The following is a 20,696-nucleotide window of genomic DNA, read 5'->3' on the forward strand; positions in this document are numbered from 1 at the left end:
ACATCGGCACAAATGAAGTCCAAGAAAGGTCTGACAACACTAGAGAAGAGTCTGATCTTCCTATTTGTTGCCCTGACTGCAGTCACTATTGGACTAGTTGTGGTCTTTGTTATTGAGAAGAACAACTCAAATCCAAGAGGTGGGTTACTGTTACTTCAAAGCTGTTGGTCCAAATCCAGATATATTTAATGAAGATAATTCATTTTGCACACTTAGTTCTGACTTCCCCTCAGATATAAAAGTAGATGTAAATTTAAAGAATCTCATAATACAGCATTATAAATGGTATAGTGATTATAAGGGCATATAATGTCAAATCAATAGACTTGATCAAAGCCACAAAGATGTTTACTTGAAATACAACTAGTCCTGTAACGAATCTCTGCTACTTCAAATTCATGAAAACAGCTTATTTATGTTAACACTTTTAATGAAATTCTAACCCAAATGATTTCCTTGCACTCTTCTGATAAACTCTAACTATACAATTACTTTTGAATGAAAAGTTATTGATAAAAACTTTAAATTACTTCTCAGCACAACTAGCTTACTATACATTTGGTTGAATCAGACTCACTGGAACAACACTATTGTAAAATCTGTGCCATACAATTGCAGCATCCTCCTATTTAGAAAGCACCTAAAAGCGGCATCTAAATGTAAATTATGAAGTGAAACTGTAATACTCTCAAAAATAGCTCTCAGAAGCTTCCTGTAATCACTTTCTACAGAAGGACGTCTGGTGCACATTAATGTAAAAGTTTCATGCGATTTAAATTACACCTAAAGTATATCTAAGTATAATGTGTTGTAACAGTTTCACTTAAAACTTACAATGCTTATGTTTCACATAACCATTACCCATAAGATTATTTTTGCATCACAAATGATGAATTCAGAGCAATATATAGGCCTATAGGTATTTCTTTGGTACATGTATACACACACATTATCCTTTCTTTTAAAACTCAGTTACCAGACTAAAACTGCATTATGTTCCACGAGGCTGAATCCATGAAATAGCTTCACCTGCGGGGTGCTGCTGAGGAAATGCAATCAATCTGTTTACACAGGCGATGTCAAATTCTATTCCTCGCTCTGTCTCTGTCCGCAGAGGATGAGATCGATACGGGATGTGGGAGTCTGCAGGAGCTGACGGCTTCCTCAGGGGATTTTTCCAGTGGGAATTACCCCAGCAGTTACGACAATGGCATGAGCTGCAGTTGGCACATCACAGTAGAAGCCAATAAGGTACCGGTTGACACTTAGCTCAGCTCATTAGCCGTTAGCTGCTCATTAGGACAGGCTTAGATTACCTACTGTATGCTTTGGTTTTTCTGAAAGCACTTTGCACATTTGTAGGGCTGTTTTTGTATATTTGTTTTATATTCGATTTTCAAGAATTATTAAAGGGATAGTTGGACTAGAAATAGGCACTTCCTGTTTCTGTGTAGGCTAATTGTTTGTGAAATGTTCAACACTCTTAAAATGAAAGTTTCTTTATTTGGTTCCAAGAACCTTTCCATGGAATCTTTCCATTCCACATAAGTTTATATATATATATATATATATATATATATATATATATATATATATATATATATAGTGGAAAGGTTCTTTAGATTTTTAAAATGTTCCCCATACTAAGAAAAAAAAGGTTATTTTAAGAACTGATCACTGAAAGGTTATTTGGGCAACCAAATACTTGTTATTCAACGGCATAGCTGTGAAAACACCCTTTTGGACCTTTATTTTTTTAAAAGAGTAGCAATTATACTAAATGAGTTTCTACACCAAATTATTTTCAGTGTAATTGGACATAAATGTGTACCCTATTCATGGAAAATGAGCTCTCATGGTTTGTTTTCTTCCTCCAGGTGATCCATCTGTGGTTTGAAGACTTCTCTATAGAAGACTCCAATACATGTGAGGCCGACTTCGTCACTCTCAAGGATGAATTCGGCACAATTGGTGAGTCTTCCGCTGAGGTTGGTCAAAACCATTTTTCTCTTCCCTGCAGAGAGTTAAAAAAACAAATTCACTGTAAGTTAATCACCATTAGCGCAGAAGAGATCTGCCTGCATTTATTCCAGAGGGCATGAGGCAATTAACTTCTTACAGATTGACTGAATGTTACTGGTCACCATTTTTTGACTGTTGAGTTATTGCATATGCTGAGCATGTCCTGCCAAATTTTCAGTTTGAATGAGAGGACAAACACCAAGACAAAAACTGGCCACTCTACCCAAAAGCGCTGTATTATCCTGGGTATTCTAGTTCAGCGGTTCTCAAAGATGGAATATAAATTCAGATAACTATATAATCTTGACTAGTTTTAGCAAAATTATGAGAAAATGTAAGAGAATTTTTTTTTTTTTTTGATGTCAAAGGCTGTGTTCAATAAAAACTGTCTTTTTCTTGCAGGGAAGTACTGTGGCTATTCAACGCCAAAACCCATAGTTGCCTTAGGAAACAGCATTTTTGTGTACTTTAACACCAACGACCGATACACAGAGAAGGGATTCAAAGCCCTGTACCGCGCTGTGGCCCCTGAGACGGCATCAGGTAATAACAATGAGAGATACATAATGACTTAATTACATAACAGTATTATTAACACGATGGAAGAACATTAGAGATTTAACAATGCCCGTCTGCTGCACCTTTCATTTCATCATTTAGTGACTGTATCTTACTCTGCCAGATACTGAGAGGCTGTTATAAGTGTCTCGCTGCAGCTGACCTAGAAAGAGACGCAGCGCGTTAATGTGTGTGTGTGTGTGTGCGCATAACTGGGGTGTATTGGGAGGGGAGAGGAGGGGAGGGGAGGGGGGCTGTCAGAATACCCTTTTGGTGTCTCTCTATGCAGCTAAATCTCTCTCGTTCCCATGCTTCTAGAAATAGTTGGGGCTGGTGGTGTTCTTCAAGGTGACCGTGGGGAGCTGTTGACCCCTGGCTTTCCCGCACAAAACTATGAGAATGGCGCACTCTACCAGGTGATTCGAATGATCGATATGACCTCTACACTGGCTCTTGATTTATCACAAACTGTCTTTTTCCTGTTTGTTCTCTGGAGTCTGTATCTTTGTCCTTTTCCACCCACTATTCTATTGCTGTTCAATATCTGCTGCCTTAAAGGAATAGTTCACCCAAAATAATTCCTTTGTTAATAATTTGTTACACAGAACTTTAATATATTAATCAAAAATGCTTCACACCTTCACAAAATCCACACACCCAACCCAAAATCCACACATTTAACACGCTAAAAATGACATAACATTATTTATAATAAGTTTATTTGATTCACAGCTTATATAGTGTTTTGACCTCGACAACCCAACTGCATTTTACCGCAAACTTGCGACTAACGTTAGTTACTACTAAGGGTTGGGTCGGGACTCCAACATTAACACACTGACAACATTGTATTCAGAATATAAAATATTTTTTGTTCTCGTATGATCTCGTTTTCACGGAGACAGACGTGGTGTGCGCGGAGGGGAGGGGCTGTGTGTGTGTGTGAGAGAGACGCGTGAATGACAGAGAAACGGAGGGAGAGCAGGGAAAGGAAATGCAGCTGAACGAATACGCTGCGTGTTTTAAATAGCGTTAAAAAAATAAATGAATAACAAAGTGCAATATGTGGCGGCCGATGTTGATTCTGTGGCACACCACCACGAATTAGTCTATGTGTGGGAAACACTGAATGAGGTTCATTCTCATGTTACGCATCACGTTTGAGCTTCCACAAGAACCAATGAGGTTCATTCTCGTGTTACGCATCACGTTTGAGCTTCTGCAAGAACCAATAAGGTTCATTCTCGTGTTACGCATCACGTTTGAGCTTCTGCAAGGACCAATGAGGTTCATTCTCGTGTTACGCAGCACGTTTGAGCTTCCGCAAGGACCAATGAGATTGGTTCTCGCTCATCAAGCAGGTTTGGTTGAACTTCTGTTTATGTTCGCTCACGAATGTTTAAATGTGAATAAAAGCCTGAATTAGATCAGTTCATCATTTAAAGTGATTGTGTCTCTTTTAAAATGTAGACTAAACTGTTTGATTTATTTGGATTAGTTTTACGATCTCTTTATGAACTTTTTGAAGCATCTAAATGGTAGTTGAGTCAACTGTCAATGGATGGACAGAAAGCTCTCAGATCATCTAACAGATCTTCTTTTGTGTTCCAAAGATGAACGAAAGTCCTACGGGTTTGGAACGATATGAGAGTGAGTAAATGATGACAGAATTTTCATTTATGGGTGAACTATCCCATTAAGGAGTGGGGACATTAGTGAAATGTCTGCGATATTTTGTGGGAAAAAAAGTTCTCTTATCTTTTGTCTATTGTCAATAGTGTAGAAATCTATGAACAGCTTAAATCGAAATCACTTTCAAACCAAGCAGCTTTCTTTTGGTCAGCACAGTGATTTCAAGTGACCAAAATCAAGTAACCTGATGCAAAATTTTCGTACTCAAGCGATATTCTCGATCGTGTGAATTCCTATTGAAATTAATACATTTTCGCTCGCATGAATTCGCATTCCCAGTTGATATGTAATGATTTCTCTTTGGACTACTTGAGGGAATCCCATGAATACAATTATTTTTTTAAAACATAATGCATCCAGATTTCTTTTTTTTTTTTACTTTGAGGTTGTTAAATGGCCAATCAATCACTGGCCAATAACCTAGCAACCATTCAAAACCACTTAGCAACTCCATAGCAATGTCCCTGCATCTATCCACAACACTGCATAGTGTTTTTCACACACATTTTTTTCATAACTTCTAAAAATATAGTTCCATAATGTTTTTTTGACCAAATTTTATGAATAATGAATCCAGTGACAATCAGATTACACATACAGAGGAAATTTGGAGGAGTATTTGAAGATTGGTTTTGACATGATTGCTGGAAGCTTCCTAACAGTGCGGCTCCATCTGGCAGGATATTTACCCACATTAGCTAATCTACCGCCAGCCTTCAAGCCTTGACTTGAAACTAACTCAAGATGCATGAGAAAGCACAATTTCAATCACAAGCTCTGTCAGGATACCCAAATTGCATTTGGATCAGTCTATGTATTTTGCATTTGCTAAAGTCTGCATATGCAAAAACTAAATGTCAGAAGCAGTTTAATTGCACTGTAACCGAGTTATTCTAAGGTTAGGATTAATGTTAAATTAACTAATTTTTTCATTATGTTGCCCAGTGGATGATACGCGTGCCTGATTTGGAAAAGGTCCGGCTAACATTCACAGCTTTTGACCTTGTCCCAGAATCATGTGGTGACTTTGTGGATGTCTATGATGACGCTTCAGATGGTGCCGCTCAGCTTGGTGAGAACTGACATTTACTGAATCCAAAAAGCATCCCTTTTCTCCACGGTGAACATCTGTGCTCTCGTTTTTATCTGCCAAAAAACATAAATCTCAATTACTGTAGGTCGTTTCTGTGGAAACAAGGTCCCGGCTCCGGTGTTGTCTAGTGGCAGTAGTATGGTGGTTCGTTTCAAGTCTGATTCGAGCGGGACTGCTAAAGGCTTCAGTGCAACCTACACCATAGCAAGTGCCCCACCGATTACAACCACACCAACAACCACCACCAAAACCACAACCACTGGACCAACAACCACTACACCTGTTCACACACCCACACCTGCCCCAGAAGGTATAAGTAAAGTCACAGTATTTTCAAAGAAACTACATCAATTCATCACTTATCTGATCATATTACATATTACAGGGCTGATGATCACTGAACCTCCTGCAGTCTAATGACTTTACTTTCAAATGCTTTTCCACACCTAAAGAAGCATCTTACATCACACAAAAAAAGTTAATTTAAGGAAGCACCCATAATCAGGGAACTATGTAAGAGGGGTAAATTAATATGGCTTGTTGTGACAATCAAGGCGATTAAACTAAACAAATAATACATTTATCTAATTATGGCATTAAAGGTTGACCCGGAAGACAACTGTATTGCATGTTAAGTTTATAAGTAGCTTTAAATGTATTGTATGTAATTTTGTCTTTTATAATATTATTATAATATCATATTTTTATATGTATTAATATTTATATCATATATATATAACATTTTAACATTTTTATACACAATTGTCTAGATTTTTCTTGCTTTAATTAAAATGTATTTATTATTATTTCGCATTGCATTTAAGCAACTACAATATTTTACTAAAAATACGTTAAATGGAAGCAATTAGATTGTATAGATATTTATATTTTTGGTACGTTTGTCATTTTATATTTTTATATTTTAGATATTTCTATTTTATTTCAGTTTTAGTCATTTTAGAACTTTTTTTTTAGTCATTTTAGAACACACACACACACACACACACACACACACACACACACACACACACACACACACACACACACACACACACACACACACATACATATATATATATATGAATAAATGAATTACTAATATTAAGTTTTTCAAAGTCATTAAAACTTTAGATTGAAGACTTATAAGATATTTTGGCAAATCTTGAGACATTGTTGAGGATCTTATCTAAGAAGAAAAAGCCTCAGTTTGCTCTCCATTTAATTTAATTTCTCTCTAGGAAAAACAATTTAGGCATTTAAAGACATAAAGAGATAACAAGCACATTTTGCAGTGCCATCATCAAGCATGACATGCTTTCTACTCTACATGAAGCCAGATGATATTTAAAGATTGCAGGTCCTGATGAATTTCTTTTGAGCATTATTGTTCAGACAATAACACTCGCTCTCTGTTCAGACTCTGGCTGTGGGTCCCCCGGGAAGCTGTTCGGACGTAAAGGTCAGATAAACTCCAAGAACTATCCTCAGGCTTATCCTGCAAACTTGAGCTGCTCTTGGGACATCACAGTGGATGAGGGCTTTCTTGTCAAACTGCATATCACTGATCTGGCCACCGTGGGTGAAGCGGGCCAATGCGGCAAAGATAAACTCACCGTCATCGATAGTCAGCAGTCACTGGGTAAGACACGACTCGAAAAAAGATACAAAGGATACTATAGATTTATGTATTAAATGATGCTTGCAAACTCTGGAACACCTTAGCAACACCCTGGCAACCACCCACAAGACCCAAGCATCATGGCGGCGGGTTTTGCAAGGGCATTTCTTACAGAAAACATAAAAATCTAGTTTGTAATCTATAGTGCGCTCTAAACAATGTTGTCTTCTATTTTTGCAATTGCCCGAATCTGCATTATTTAAACTGGGGTTAAAGAGGGCCTATTATGCTTTTTTTACATTTTCAACTTTCTTTAGTGTATATTTGCTGTTTGAAAAGGGTCTGCTAAGTTACAAAACACAAAGGTACTCCAAAGGTAGTTATTCTCTATATCAGTCCGCACTGTTTCTGAACTCCCTGAAACACATTTTTTTCACACTGGTCCAGCCGACCAATCAGAGCACATTGCGCTTTTCAGAAGGAGGGGCTTCAGGAAGTAAACAGTGCGTTACTGATACAGACTGAGAAGAGAGGTGCTGCAACAATGTCAAATATGTGAAAAATAATGTGTTTTTTGAACATTTAAGCTTGAAAAACTATTCTACTACAGCCCAAAAACAAAATCAAGACTAAAAGGGCGTAATAGGTCCTCTTAAATTTGTGAACAGACTTGTCCTATTTATGTGACACATCTTCCAGTAATTTAATTGGATAAAACGTGTCAAGTCAACATAGCGCTGTGCCAAAACGTGGCCTATCAGGGATGACCTTCGACTCTGTTTTTGGGCCCATATCTAACACTAAATGGCACTGCTGGCGCAAGAGTAGCTGGCGTTCTCATCGCTCTCTCTTATCCCTTACACAAAGGGACTGTAAAAACTGATTATCATCAGTCTCAGCGAGGCATGAGCCAGCAGGCGAGCGCACTATAAATTACGGCTCCTTATTACTGAACATCAAACAGAGCTGTGAGCAGCTGATACGCTTATCTACAGCAGCTTTTCAAGGACTGCACGCCAGATACTGTCAATAAGTCCTGGTGCAGGTTGAGAAAGTGTGAGGGAAAAGACCAAAAGTTTGGGATGTTTGAACTACAAGAAAAGACAAAAAAAGGACAAGTGTTTTTCTGGCTATTTGCAGAGCAGTGAAAGTGTAGAGGAACAGTACACCCACTAAAATGGGTGTAAAAATGTCACTTCATGTCTGTCCAAACCTGTCTGACTTCTGTGGGACAAAAAAACTGAATTGCTCTTAACTGAATTGAATTTATACATAAAACTATATTCCAAAAGATGAAGTCATAAACAGACTTGTTTAAAAAAAACAAAAAACAGATGGAAAGTTAAATTCCAATCACTTTTTATTGTAAATGCATGGAAAAGAGTGACCAGTGCATTCTTAAATAAAAAAATCCATGCAGTAAAAGAAAATTATTGCTAATTGTTTTAGGTCAACTATCAAACATCTGAACACAAGGGCTTTGAAATTCATTAAATGAATAAAAACAAGTTCAGTTTTGGTCCACCAGCAGTCATGGACTGCATGGCTCATTTGTCTTGACATTGTGTCCTTACTTGGCTGTTGCAAGTGTGTATACTGTATGTGTGTGTTCTTCACATCACTTCTTTATCCTGGCTGTCAAGACGAATCGGTGTGTGAGTGTTAGTTCTGCTGACAGTCTGTATTACCGTGAAGATAGGAGTAGTACAAACAGTTTGAATGGAAATTCAAAACAAACCATGTTAACCTGAGCTACACAGTCTATGAAATTCTTAATATTAATAATGAATTTGACTTGTATTGCAGGAATACTGATTAGCACACATGGCGTGAGTTAATTTCTCTCACATAATTAGATGCCATTCAACAAATGAAATAATCATTAACTTCGAATGAAATAATCATTATCTTCAAAATGAAATGGAGATGAAGACTTCCCAAATGCCTTTTTGTACTATTAAAGCTGGAGTGAGTATTTTTTAAATGCATAACAACACAAAAAGTTGCCATTGTTTATTACTGACGAATCAAATCTACTTTAACAACAAAGCTTGCACAGGCCCATCGTTGAGTAAAAAAAGTATAGCTAGCATTATTTTCTATGTACCAATCATAAACTGAACACAACTTACCTTAAGTATGTATGTACAGTCACAGAAACTTGTATTTCTCACGGTGTATTTCATTTTAAGGTTTAAGGAAAATTAAAATATCAAACGGAAAACATGTTAAAAACAGATCGTACTATTCATACAGTTATGGTCTGAAAAGTCATTTCAAGGCAAATGGGAATCGGAATACTGCAGTCAGGAATGAGCTATTATTTAAACAATATTATCATTATTATTATAAAGGTACAGTACCCAAAAATAGCCTGTTTATTTCTAAGAGCCAGGAGGGGGTGAGTCATCTTGTGAAACGAAATGACAACTGTTGATGCTTGTTGATACAAGAAACTTTGACTTTTGATTGTAAGCGGACTTAAGTGCAATTGATGCAAAACCAGTAATTTCAATGTTCTGACTTTTGGCAATAAGATGCATAGTGATGCAGAAACTTTCTCTTTCTCTTCTCTCTCTCTCTCTCTCTCTCTCTCTCTCTCTCTCTCTCTCTCTCTCTCTCTCTCTCTCTCTCTCTCTCTCTCTCTCTCTCTCTCTCTCTCTCTCTCTCTCTCTCTCTCTCTCTCTCTCTCTCTCTCTCTCTCTCTCTCTCTCTCTCTCTCTCTCTCTCTCTCTCTCAGGCACACACTGCGGGTTTGTTCTTCCTCCAGTTCTAATCAGTGTCAGTAACAACATGTCGCTGAGTTTCCAGTCAGATGCTCGGCTAGCCGACCGTGGCTTCTCTGCCACATGGGAAGCTGTGTATCCAGAGGACCTTTCTGGTAAAACCCTTTACAAACTCATAAAGACATCTATCTACTCACACCTACGCACACACACCTCGGATGAATCCTGCTGATGCAGCTGCGAGCGTTAACAGCCAACAGCAACCCTGTGTGTCTTGTGAGATTTTGTATGTGTGTGTGTGTCCCATGGAGATTTTGAAATCCAGGTAATGAGGGTAGAATAACAATGCAGAATAACCATGGGAAAAGAGTGCGGCAGACACAGTCAAATCATTTAATCGTCCAATTTTAGCAATAATTTAATAATATTTTAGAAATCTAATTATATGTTGGAAATCTCATTTCAGAGATCTGTTGCACATCTCCAAACTGGAATAGTGCCGAATCGCTCAAATAAATACTCTGGCTGACACATTGGCAATTGAAAGAGCTATATTTCACAGTAAATATACACATTCCTGGATTTATGAAAAACATTTCCCCCTTCACCAGATGCTACACCCCTAAAAAAGGAGAGGAAACCATCTGTAGTCATGCTGATTGACGCCTACATTAACATGCATTGCAAGTGTTCACAGTTAAAGCTTGTCTCTGACATATTCTACTTAGACTCACAGTCAATCCTGCTTGTAGTTTCCCTCTGCCTGTGCAGCGAACCAGAAATGTACAGAACAAAAAGATGGCCTTATATACAGTATACATTTTATATATTATTATATATACTTATACATTTTATACTGTACATGTATTTTTGCATTTTTAATATAATTTTTCTAAAATACAAAAATGCTGTTGAAGGGGATCTTTTATGAAAGTCTTGATTTTCAAAGTCTTGATTTTGTTTTTGGGCTACTAGAATAGGTTTTCATACTTAAATGTTCATAAACACATTATTTTTCACATATTTGACATTGTTGCAGCACCTCTCTTCCCAGTCTGTTAGTAACGCTTTGTTTAGTTCCTGTCTCTATGAAGCCCCTCCTTCTGAAAAGCACACTGTGCTCTGATTGGTTGGCTGGACCAGTGTGTTGTGATTGGTCTATCACTTCAAACGTTTTTGTGAAATGTCACGCTCCTTACCAAAGCCACGATTTTCAACACTACTAACTAGCTCAACCATTTTTTACACTTGGGCGGTAATTATTTAAATGATAATATTGTGACGTGTATGTTCCCGGAAGAAAACTGCTTTTGGAGTGAATTTATGTGTTGTAACTTTGAAGATCTTTTTCATGCTCAAACAGCAACATTACACACTAAAGAAAGTTGAAAATGTAAAAAAGCATAACATGAGCAAAATCCAGTCATTTCAATAGAATCTGCATGGATCGGGTATTTTGCGCAAGGGCGAAACATTTCCGCATGCATATATCACATCGGGTTCAAGTTTTTCATGCGAAATCACTGATTGATTAACCGAAATCTGATTGGTGTGAAAGCGACTTCTGTGCAAAAGGTACTTCACGCATCACTATTGATAATATGCAATGGACCTTTTTTACTGGCAAAATTTAGCTAACGCGGCCTCACCTTAATAAGGTTTACAAAGAGTTTAAAAAAAATGCAGCCCTGTACTGAGGAAAAACAGCTAAGTTATCCCATTGTCTTTGGGACAAAATATGTTTGTATAAAGTTAAATAATAATAGAATTTTCTAAATTCACCTGCCACTGGCAGGTCTGGGAAAAAGTTAATTTTGGATCATGGTGACATGGACCTGGGGCTAAATCTTGAGATTCCATGTACAAGCTGACTTCTGCTATAACAAGACACAATTTCGTGACATTTTGCTTGGTTGGAACAATTCTACCTTTACCTGTCACATTTTATAGCCGTGAGTCTGTCCGAAGGCACCAACCCGCACTTATGATGTCCTGCAGATATCCAGGGATGTGGAGGTTTCTCACAGGAGGAGACAGGCATCATCAAATCTCAAAACTGGCCCATGAACTATCCAGCAAACAGCATGTGTCTATGGACCATACGCCACCCCAAGGGGAAGACCATTAAATTGACGTTCACTGATTTTGACGTGGAAGAGGCTGGCATTCTTTTCGGCCAGTGCAATGACGACGTGGTTGTCTACGACGGAACACGACCTGGAGCAAAAAAATACGGTGAGCAAGGACAAGGAATGCTTTGCAAGGACGCCTGTTTATGAGACCCTTTAAATCAGTTAAAACTGTGACATATTTATAACCTCCATTCAGTCAAACCAGACATATGTTTGTAATTTACCGTCCACTAAAAGGGTAGGACTTGCATGCTTTTAAGGGCTATAGAAGGCAATACATTCAAATTAATTGACTTTCTTACAGGCCCCTTCTGTGGCTCCAAAACGCCTGCTGTCATCGAAAGCACAACAAATGAACTTGTGATACGTTTCCATGCTGACTTTTTCATTGAGGGAAAAGGTTTCCGTGCTCACTGGACTGCTGATTCTACCTTACCTACCCCTACTGAACCTCCAGTGCCGCCCAACCCATGGGACGACATCACGATAGGTATGAGCAAAAGCATTTCAGATCGAGATTTATTGGCAAGTAAACATCATTTCCAGCTAATATAAATCAATACATAATATAAATCAAGAGCTGATCATTCTAACCAGATATTGCATGTCTGTATTGTCACATAGTAGTTGGACATTCTACCTGGGCTTGCAATCACCAAGAACAGCCTAGCAAACACCCACCAATGCCTTTGCAACCACCAAAACTGCATAGAAAATGCAGGTCATTCCTACAGTTTGGAAGATTTTATGTTTCCATGAAACAATACTGCATCAATTTTCATGCAACATGCATGCTGGAACTAAAAGATCCCATGTACAAGCTGACTTCTGCTATAACATCAAGACATTTTGCTTGGTTGGAACAAATCCACCTTTAACGGTCACATTTTATAGCTGTTACTCTGTCCGAAGGCACCAAACCACACTTATGATGTCCTGCAGATATCCAGGGATGTGGGTATGATTAGTACCTTAGAATAATAATTAACCCCCCCGAATAAACGAATAAAAAAAACGTATTCTCTTTGACATAAAACACAGTATATTGTTATAAATGTTTTTTTAATGTGTAAAACCATTTATTTTATGTCCCAACTCCAGTTCACCTTGTTACATTGGTGCTGCTTGCCCTTTAAAATCATTAGCATATGCCCTAAATCACATGACTTGCTAGAAGTGACATAATTTCTTTGGAGGGAAATTTCTAAGGTTGTGTCCAAAATCGCCTCCTATACCCTTAAAGGAATAGTTCACTTAAAAATGAAAATTCTGTCATCGTTTACTCACCCTCAAGTTGTTCCAAACCTGTATGAGTTTCTTTCTTCTGCTGAACACAAAAGAAGATATTTTGAAGAATGTCAGTAACCAGACAGTTGACGGACCCCATTGACTTCAATAGTATTTTTTTTCCTACTTTGGAAGTCAATGGGGTCCGTCAACTGTCTGGTTTCCCTGGAAACATGGTCAAAATTTTACAAGCACCACTCACATTTTCAATATATTCCTGTGCACTACCAAAATATCCTTTGAAAACTCTGGTCTATTTTTCTGGGTAACTTAGAGCGAAGGTAATTGACAACTGAAATAATTCGGAATGATAGAAATCTCCTCAGATAAAGCCTTCATCTGAATGCACAGACTGGCCTGAGAGCTGTGGGCAGCCCGCGATCCCTCCCGCTGTCAACACTCGCATAGTCAACGGAGAACCTGCCAATCCTCACTCCTGGCCATGGCAAGTGTCCATGCAGGTACGGTTAAGCCTTCGTCCAATCTCACATCCGTCCCCGAAGAGATTTCAGATGTCTTATATGACAGGAAAGTTAATGTTTGTCGATTTATCTTATTAAAGATAAAATTATGTTTATTCAAAGCTAATGAAATGTGAAGTGAAATGAAATAAGATATTACCAGGGTTAGTGTGCTTGAGGTCAGTTATTAGTTCAGCTTGTTGCTGTTATCATCATGATTGTTAGTTATGTTTGCTAAAGGAAGCATCAATATTAATATTGGTCTTACTAAGGACAAGGGATTTGAACAAACCTCTAACCCTAAGTATTAAATATACTGCATAACTCATCCTGCACTGTTTGTATAAATTTTTTTAAAAAAGTACAAATATAATTTTTATTCTCATGCATGTTTACTGAAGGTTTGGCGTGACTCAGAGCCTTCACCTCAGTTGGGTCATACATGTGGTGGAACGCTCATCCATAAGAACTGGGTCCTGACAGCTGCTCACTGCTTCATCAGGTTACAAAAATTATTTAATTCTCTGATATTTATATATAACATATCTATGTATCTATCCATCCATCTATCTATCTTTGAAAGAGACTCTTCTGCTCACCAAGGCTGCATTTATTTGATCAAAAATACAGTAAAAACTGTAATATTGTGAAATATTACTACAATTTTACAACTGTTTTTTATTTGAATATATATTAAAATGTAATTAATTCATGTGATGGGAAAGCTGAATTGAGCATCATTACTCCAGTCTTCAGTGTCACATGATCCTTCAGAAATCATTCTGATATTCATTGTGTGTGTGTGTGTGTGTATTTTTATCAGGTATGCCGATGAGCTGCAGCGCTGGAAAATGTGTTTAGGGAAACACAACCTGACCTTCTCTGAGCCAACCGAGCAGTGCTTTAACGTGCTTGGCATCTATCGCCACGAGGGCTTCCAGTACCCAACTGTGCCAACTGTGGAGTTTGATATCGCCCTGGTGCGACTGGATGGAGAGGTGACACCCACCGACTACATTCATTTCGCCTGTCTGCCTTCAGTTGAGGAGGTCCTGCCCGGGGGCAAAAGATGCTACGCCACCGGCTGGGGAGATGAAACAGGTTAGTTTACTCAGTTTAATCTGTGAATTATAGTAATTCCACTGAATTATAAAGTTTTGTGGTGGTTTTGCTCATTTAAAGCTGCTGTAAGTGGTTTTATTTACAGCGCATAAAATGTATCCTACTTGGCAGCACTTGTTAGTCAATCAAAAAACTTGGAGTTGTTTTGAGTATTGCGTTTTGGGGAGGACTTCCTGTTTGTGGGTAGTTCACGACACGTCAGGAGGTAAAAGGTTGTCAGTTTCAGCAGCTCAGCAGCTGGTTGATGTCTTCACTTTATTTGACATTATTTATGGGAAAAACTCTTTATCCTCTGATAGTCATTAAAAGTGACTGTGTGTTTCAAAGTCATTATAATAAATAAATAAAATAAATACAATCTTATTGTATTTCAAATAAAAATTTAATGCAAAATCATTGTCATTGTTAAATAAAGCTAAAACTATAGATAAAAAAGAAATTATTAATATTTTGAGTACACTTTTATTTTATATTTTCTGTATTTTCTTTATTCTTATGTGCTTTTAATGTACTTTTTATTAGTTTTCTTATTTCATTGATTTCATTTTATGTCAGTTTCATTTAAATTAAAGAATTTTATTTTTAACAGTTTTAGTTTTAGTTAGCAATATCAACACTGGCTGAAATAAAATAAAATATAAATATTAAATTAACTTGGACAATTATGTTTTGTCAGTGATGGATTTTTGGTGGGGTCTTATTTTTCTGTCTGCTACAAGAAGCTAATATTATAGAGTGATCTGTCTCAAGGTGTTTTTACGCTCAGGCGATTGGATACTTTTTCAACATCCCCATCTGAATTTGGATTATAAACATATTTGCCCTGATATATAAAAACAGGCACTAAAAATATACAGATCCTACATATCCAATATATACTCACTGGCCCACATATCTGACAGTCCCGACACCCGATAGTCCCCAAGACTCTGGAGTGATTGCTCCCTCTGCTGTGCAGTCTTGATAATGCATCCTAGAATGCACAATCATATTAGGTTAGATTAGAGTCCTTATTTATCTTCCAGTGACCAGCTACCTCTGCAGTGTGAGACAATAGGTAAAATAACTACTGATACATAATGCCGTCTTGCCCACAGGTAACTCCACTGCTCCTAAAGTCGCTGAGGCATTGAACCAGGTGGCCCTGCCGGTAGTGCCGTACGACACCTGTAAACGCATGGACTACTGGTGGTTCCAGGTCAAGACCTCCATGATCTGCTGCGGCTACACTTTACCTGATGAGCTCAAGTCTGTATGCCAGGTATGGAACGTTTCTGAGATGAAGTACAGTTAACGTGTTGTAATTTTATTAATTGGCCATTTCCAACTCTAATTTGTGCAGATTGTCTTACATATCCAATGTATACTAAACACTCCAAATATACTGTTATTTGTAAGTATGCTACCAAATGAAAGCAGAACAAACAACAAACCAACTAAAAACATTCTACAAAAATGTTTGTTGCTTATGTAACCGGTCCTACCTGACCCACTGCGACTGGGATTGAGAGCATAAGAGGCTGTTGCGCTAACAAGGATGCTAAAGACCGCACTCTCTAGCATCAGTTGCTAGAATGCCTCTTGAGGCCAGGGGAGTGAGGTTTAGACGCACAGCTCTTACAAGCTTACCTCCATTACACTCACCTCCCTAAACCTCACTCCCATCCGGGTCACCGTACCAAATTTAACCAATCCGACCTGATTCGAACCGCTGTCTCTGGATGGGAGGCGGGCATGCTAACAAGGATGCTAAAGACCACAGTCTCTAGCGTCAGTTGCTAGGATGAATCTTGAGGCCAGGGGAGTGAGGTTTAGACGCACAGCTCTTACAAGCTTACCTCCGTTACACTCACCTCCCTAAACCTCACTCCCATCCGGGTCACCGCACCAAATTTAACCAATCCTACCTGATTCAAACCACTGTCTCCGGATGGGAGGTGGGCATGCTAACAAGGATGCTAAAAACCGCAGTTTCTAGCGTCAGTCACTAGTATGCCTCTTGAGGCCATGGGGTGAGGTTTACACACACAGCTCTTTCTAGCTTTCCTCCATTACACTTACCCCCCAAACCTCACTCCCATCTGGGTCACGGCACCAAATTTAACCAATCTTACTTGATTCGAACCGCTGTCTCCCACATGGGAGGCGAGTGCGCTAACAAGGGCGCTAAAGACCGCAGTCTCTAGCGTCAGTCGCTAGAATGCCTCTTGAGGCCAGGGGAGTGAGGTTTAGACGCACAGCTCTTACTAGCTTACCTCCGTTACACTCACCTCCCTAAACCTCACTCCCATCCGGGTCACCGCACCAAATTTAACCAATCCCACCTGGTTCGAACCACTGTCTCCGGATGGGAGGCGGGCATGCTAACAAGGATGCTAAAAACCGCAGTTTCTAGCGTCAGTCACTAGTATGCCTCTTGAGGCCATGGGGTGAGGTTTACACACACAGCTCTTTCTAGCTTTCCTCCATTACACTTACCCCCCCAAACCTCACTCCCATCTGGGTCACGGCACCAAATTTAACCAATCTTACTTGATTCGAACCACTGTCTCCCACATGGGAGGCGAGTGCGCTAACAAGGACGCTAAAGACCGCAGTCTCTAACGTCAGTCGCTAGAATGCCTCTTGAGGCCAGGGGAGTGAGGTTTAGACGCACAGCTCTTACTAGCTTACCTCCGTTACACTCACCTCCCTAAACCTCACTCCCATCTGGGTCACCGCACCAAATTTAACCAATCCCACCTGGTTCGAACCACTGTCTCCGGATGGGAGGCGGGCATGCTAACAAGGATGCTAAAAACCGCAGTTTCTAGCGTCAGTCACTAGTATGCCTCTTGAGGCCATGGGGTGAGGTTTACACACACAGCTCTTTCTAGCTTTCCTCCATTACACTTACCCCCCCAAACCTCACTCCCATCTGGGTCACGGCACCAAATTTAACCAATCTTACTTGATTCGAACCGCTGTCTCCCACATGGGAGGCGAGTGCGCTAACAAGGACGCTAAAGACCGCAGTCTCTAGCGTCAGTCGCTAGCGTGCCTCTTAAGGACAGGGGAGTGAGGTTTACACACACAGTTCTTACTAGCTTGCATCCATTACACTCATAACATTCATTTAATGTGATAGGGTGATTCGGGTGGACCCCTGGTATGCCAAGACAGCCCCTCGGCCCCTTGGGAGGTGCATGGCATCACTAGTTTTGGTCCAATCGGCTGTGTCTTTGATAAGAAGCCCAGCGTCTTCACTCGCTCCTCTGCCTACCTGCCCTGGATTGAGAACATCATTCGCAAAAACATCTATGACCTCATCGGTATGTACGTTAGCATCGCTGGTCGGGAGAATCTTGATTCTTTTGGAATCAGTTGAAGATTTTAGAGTGGATTTTAAAAAGCATTCTCTTTTTCTTAAGGTTCTGGATGTGGCGGACTGAAGGATCTGGTTGGCTCGGAAGGCATGCTGGCATCAATGGATCATCCATATAGTTACAGTAACAGAGCTTCCTGCCAATGGAATATCCGTGTGCCCACAGGGAAAAACGTCTATCTTCACTTTAGCAACTTCTCCCTAGAGGATACCACACTTTGCCTCAATGACAAAGTCACTCTCAGTGATAACATCGGCACTTTAGGTAGCCATATCCCATGTGACATATCCAAATATACTAGTGTGCTCTTAGGTGGGCCGCCGTAGTGTTTAGGGAATGTGTATGAGATATAATATACTGTGTATCCTGCCTTTTTTTCTCAGGCACCCACTGCAGCACATCTCCTCCGAGAGATCTAGTCACGGCTGGTGACACACTGACTATCAGTTTCTCCTCCAATGACAAAATTGTGGACTCAGGGTTCAGTGCCGCATGGAAAGCAGTGGATCCCACTGACATAGAGAGTGAGTGAAAAAACAAAACACTTCTTTACCCTCTGAGAGAATATTGTCATTCCATTGAATACATTTTATGTTAAAGATTTGGGTTATGGTCAGTGGTGTTTACTAAGACAAGCGTCAGTATTACCGTTGATCAAATTTCAATTGAGCAAACCACTAATACCATAGCAACTGTATAACAACCACTCAGAACACCCATGTACAATAATATATTCAAAATAACATCACTTCTTCTCATTTCCAAACTTTGGACCACCTTTTGTCTGTACATCTCCAGCTGCTGTTGGTTGCGGTGGGCTCTTCAGCAGTCAAAAGGGGGATCTCCAATCACCCAACTGGCCCAATGAGTACCCAAGCCAAGCGGTGTGCACCTGGACTATCCACATCCCCTCAGTCACTGGAATCCATATTGTCTTCACTCAGTTTGAACTGCAGGCTGTTAGTTTGCTGGGCCAGTGTGTGGATTATGTGGAGGTCTTTGATGCTGCTGGGTCAACACAAGGTTTGATTATAACCATAGCATAGTTAATCAATATTTTGTTGATTTTATAATCAGCTGCATTTTCCCACTTTCATAATGCATGCTGTTTTTTTTCGTTCAGGCAAATTTTGTGGCTCTATCCCACCATCTTTAACTGTCAATGGGGACAAGGCCACCATCCGCTTCCTCAGTAATGATGCTAACCAGAAAAAGGGTTTCCAAGGACACTGGACCACCAATCCTGCTGTTTTTTCTAAAAAACACATCTAAAGTGGGAAAGAGCGGTTGTGCGACTGACTGTACAAAAAGATTCAACAAGAAATCTGAGCTATTTCTTTACAGACTACCGAAAGCTACAGAAAAAAGAAGCAAGAAACAACTGGAGTCCAGGCACCAAAATGTGGATTTGCAGTTGCCATTTTTGTCAGATATGTTGTAGTTTGGGGTAAAATCATACCCTAGGCTATCTTTTCTATTGCCAAGTCATGAATTAAATATTTACCATATTATATTCTGTGTAACTGTTTTAGTTTGTGTCAGTGTTTATTAAAAACTTCCATTATGATGAGCCTTATTGTGTTCTAGAGGGTGGTTAGATAATGTTGGCTAGCCAATAATTTTTACTTCTGGAACCCAATTGTTGCACTCTGTGAAGACCTCACCAATCTGGCCAATTGGCCAAAACGGTTACCCAAGGTCAGGCCCAAACCCGAGTCTGCCAGAGATGTTGGTTACGTAACAGGCATGGGGAATGAGAGAGGTCAGAGGAACAATGACCTGTTCATCTGAGTTGATTGATTTAGTTGAGCATCTGTTGTCATTTGTTCTAGTTGCTATTCAGTGATTAGTGAGCATCAGAGAATATTAATGAGGCATTTGTTGTGAAGGTAATTAAGATGCAAATGCTGGGTTATACTGTGCCCTTTCACCTTGAAGAAAACCCTTCTGAAATTTCAAGCAGTACTTGGGCTAATAACTATTAATCATGTGTATTTATTTCACTTATGTATTTGAATTGAATATAACATTTCCATCCATTTGTATTACACATTTTAAAAACAAACAAACAATTAAACTTAATGTGGTGCATAATTGTCAGTCACACTTAAATAAAACAGGCAAGATTTCTGCACTCAAAAAAAAAATTCATGGTATAGTTTATTACCATCTATTTGAATCAATTTGGTTTTATTTAAATAATCATATTTTCAAAATGCATTTATTCAGATTTCTGAGAAACGGCATAAATCTGTTAAAAAGTATGAACATGGATAAAGTATAGTTAGCATATTTAGTTCATTAAAATGTATGAGATTGTAACAATTTGGATTTATTGATGATAATCCTGGCTATTGAGTATTTAAAACACATTCAATTTGAGACTTCCGGTTTTGCCATGTAGTGGAGAGACGCGTGGTGTTAGTGCTCCGACTAAAATTTACATTTTTTTCCTCATAACACTACATTTGGGGCTTTTTAGCTATTTTAGTGCGACGGTTGGCATTTGTTAACGTTACCTGATGAGTAAGGGTACGCGAGCTGGTGGTAAAATCAACCCTCAAACCAAGGCGCCTAATTCTGGGCATGAAAGCGGCAAGATGTCGGACGACGCCGCAAG

General features: G+C 39.1%; 2 protein-coding genes across 2 annotated transcripts in view; one reads left to right on the top strand and one right to left on the bottom strand.

Annotated features, from left to right (window-relative positions):
• otx2a (orthodenticle homeobox 2a) overlaps positions 1-1,073 on the bottom strand; it is a 57,419-nt gene extending 56,346 nt beyond the window's left edge. The window contains exon 1 of the mRNA XM_079895829.1: positions 1,030-1,073. The gene's annotated coding sequence lies outside the window, so the exon portion shown is untranslated. The remainder of the gene's footprint in view (positions 1-1,029) is intronic.
• LOC307173016 (ovochymase) lies at positions 1,035-19,587 on the top strand. Its single transcript, XM_079895815.1, has 19 exons — positions 1,035-1,251; positions 1,878-1,971; positions 2,425-2,565; positions 2,899-2,996; positions 5,218-5,344; positions 5,451-5,675; positions 6,783-7,004; positions 9,724-9,864; positions 11,708-11,944; positions 12,146-12,331; positions 13,480-13,589; positions 13,991-14,091; positions 14,413-14,690; positions 15,809-15,972; positions 17,839-18,022; positions 18,122-18,340; positions 18,460-18,600; positions 18,875-19,099; positions 19,200-19,587. Exons 1-19 carry the CDS (start codon positions 1,051-1,053, stop codon positions 19,346-19,348), a joined length of 3,243 nt encoding a protein of 1,080 aa, XP_079751941.1. The 5' UTR covers positions 1,035-1,050; the 3' UTR covers positions 19,349-19,587.
• The last annotated feature ends 1,109 nt before the right edge of the window (positions 19,588-20,696 follow it).

Source organism: Squalius cephalus (genome assembly GCF_949319135.1).
Source record: "Squalius cephalus genome assembly, chromosome: 2".
NCBI classification, from domain to species: Eukaryota; Metazoa; Chordata; class Actinopteri; order Cypriniformes; family Leuciscidae; genus Squalius; species Squalius cephalus.

Excerpts from the sequence above, each read along its gene's own strand:
- LOC307173016 (XM_079895815.1), top strand. The coding sequence starts at position 1,051 with ATGCAATCAATCTGTTTACACAGGCGATGTCAAATTCTATTCCTCGCT. Across the intron at positions 14,691-15,808 it reads CGGCTGGGGAGATGAAACAG|GTAACTCCACTGCTCCTAAA; the intron begins GTTAGTTTACTC and ends TCTTGCCCACAG. Across the intron at positions 18,601-18,874 it reads GGATCCCACTGACATAGAGA|CTGCTGTTGGTTGCGGTGGG; the intron begins GTGAGTGAAAAA and ends GTACATCTCCAG.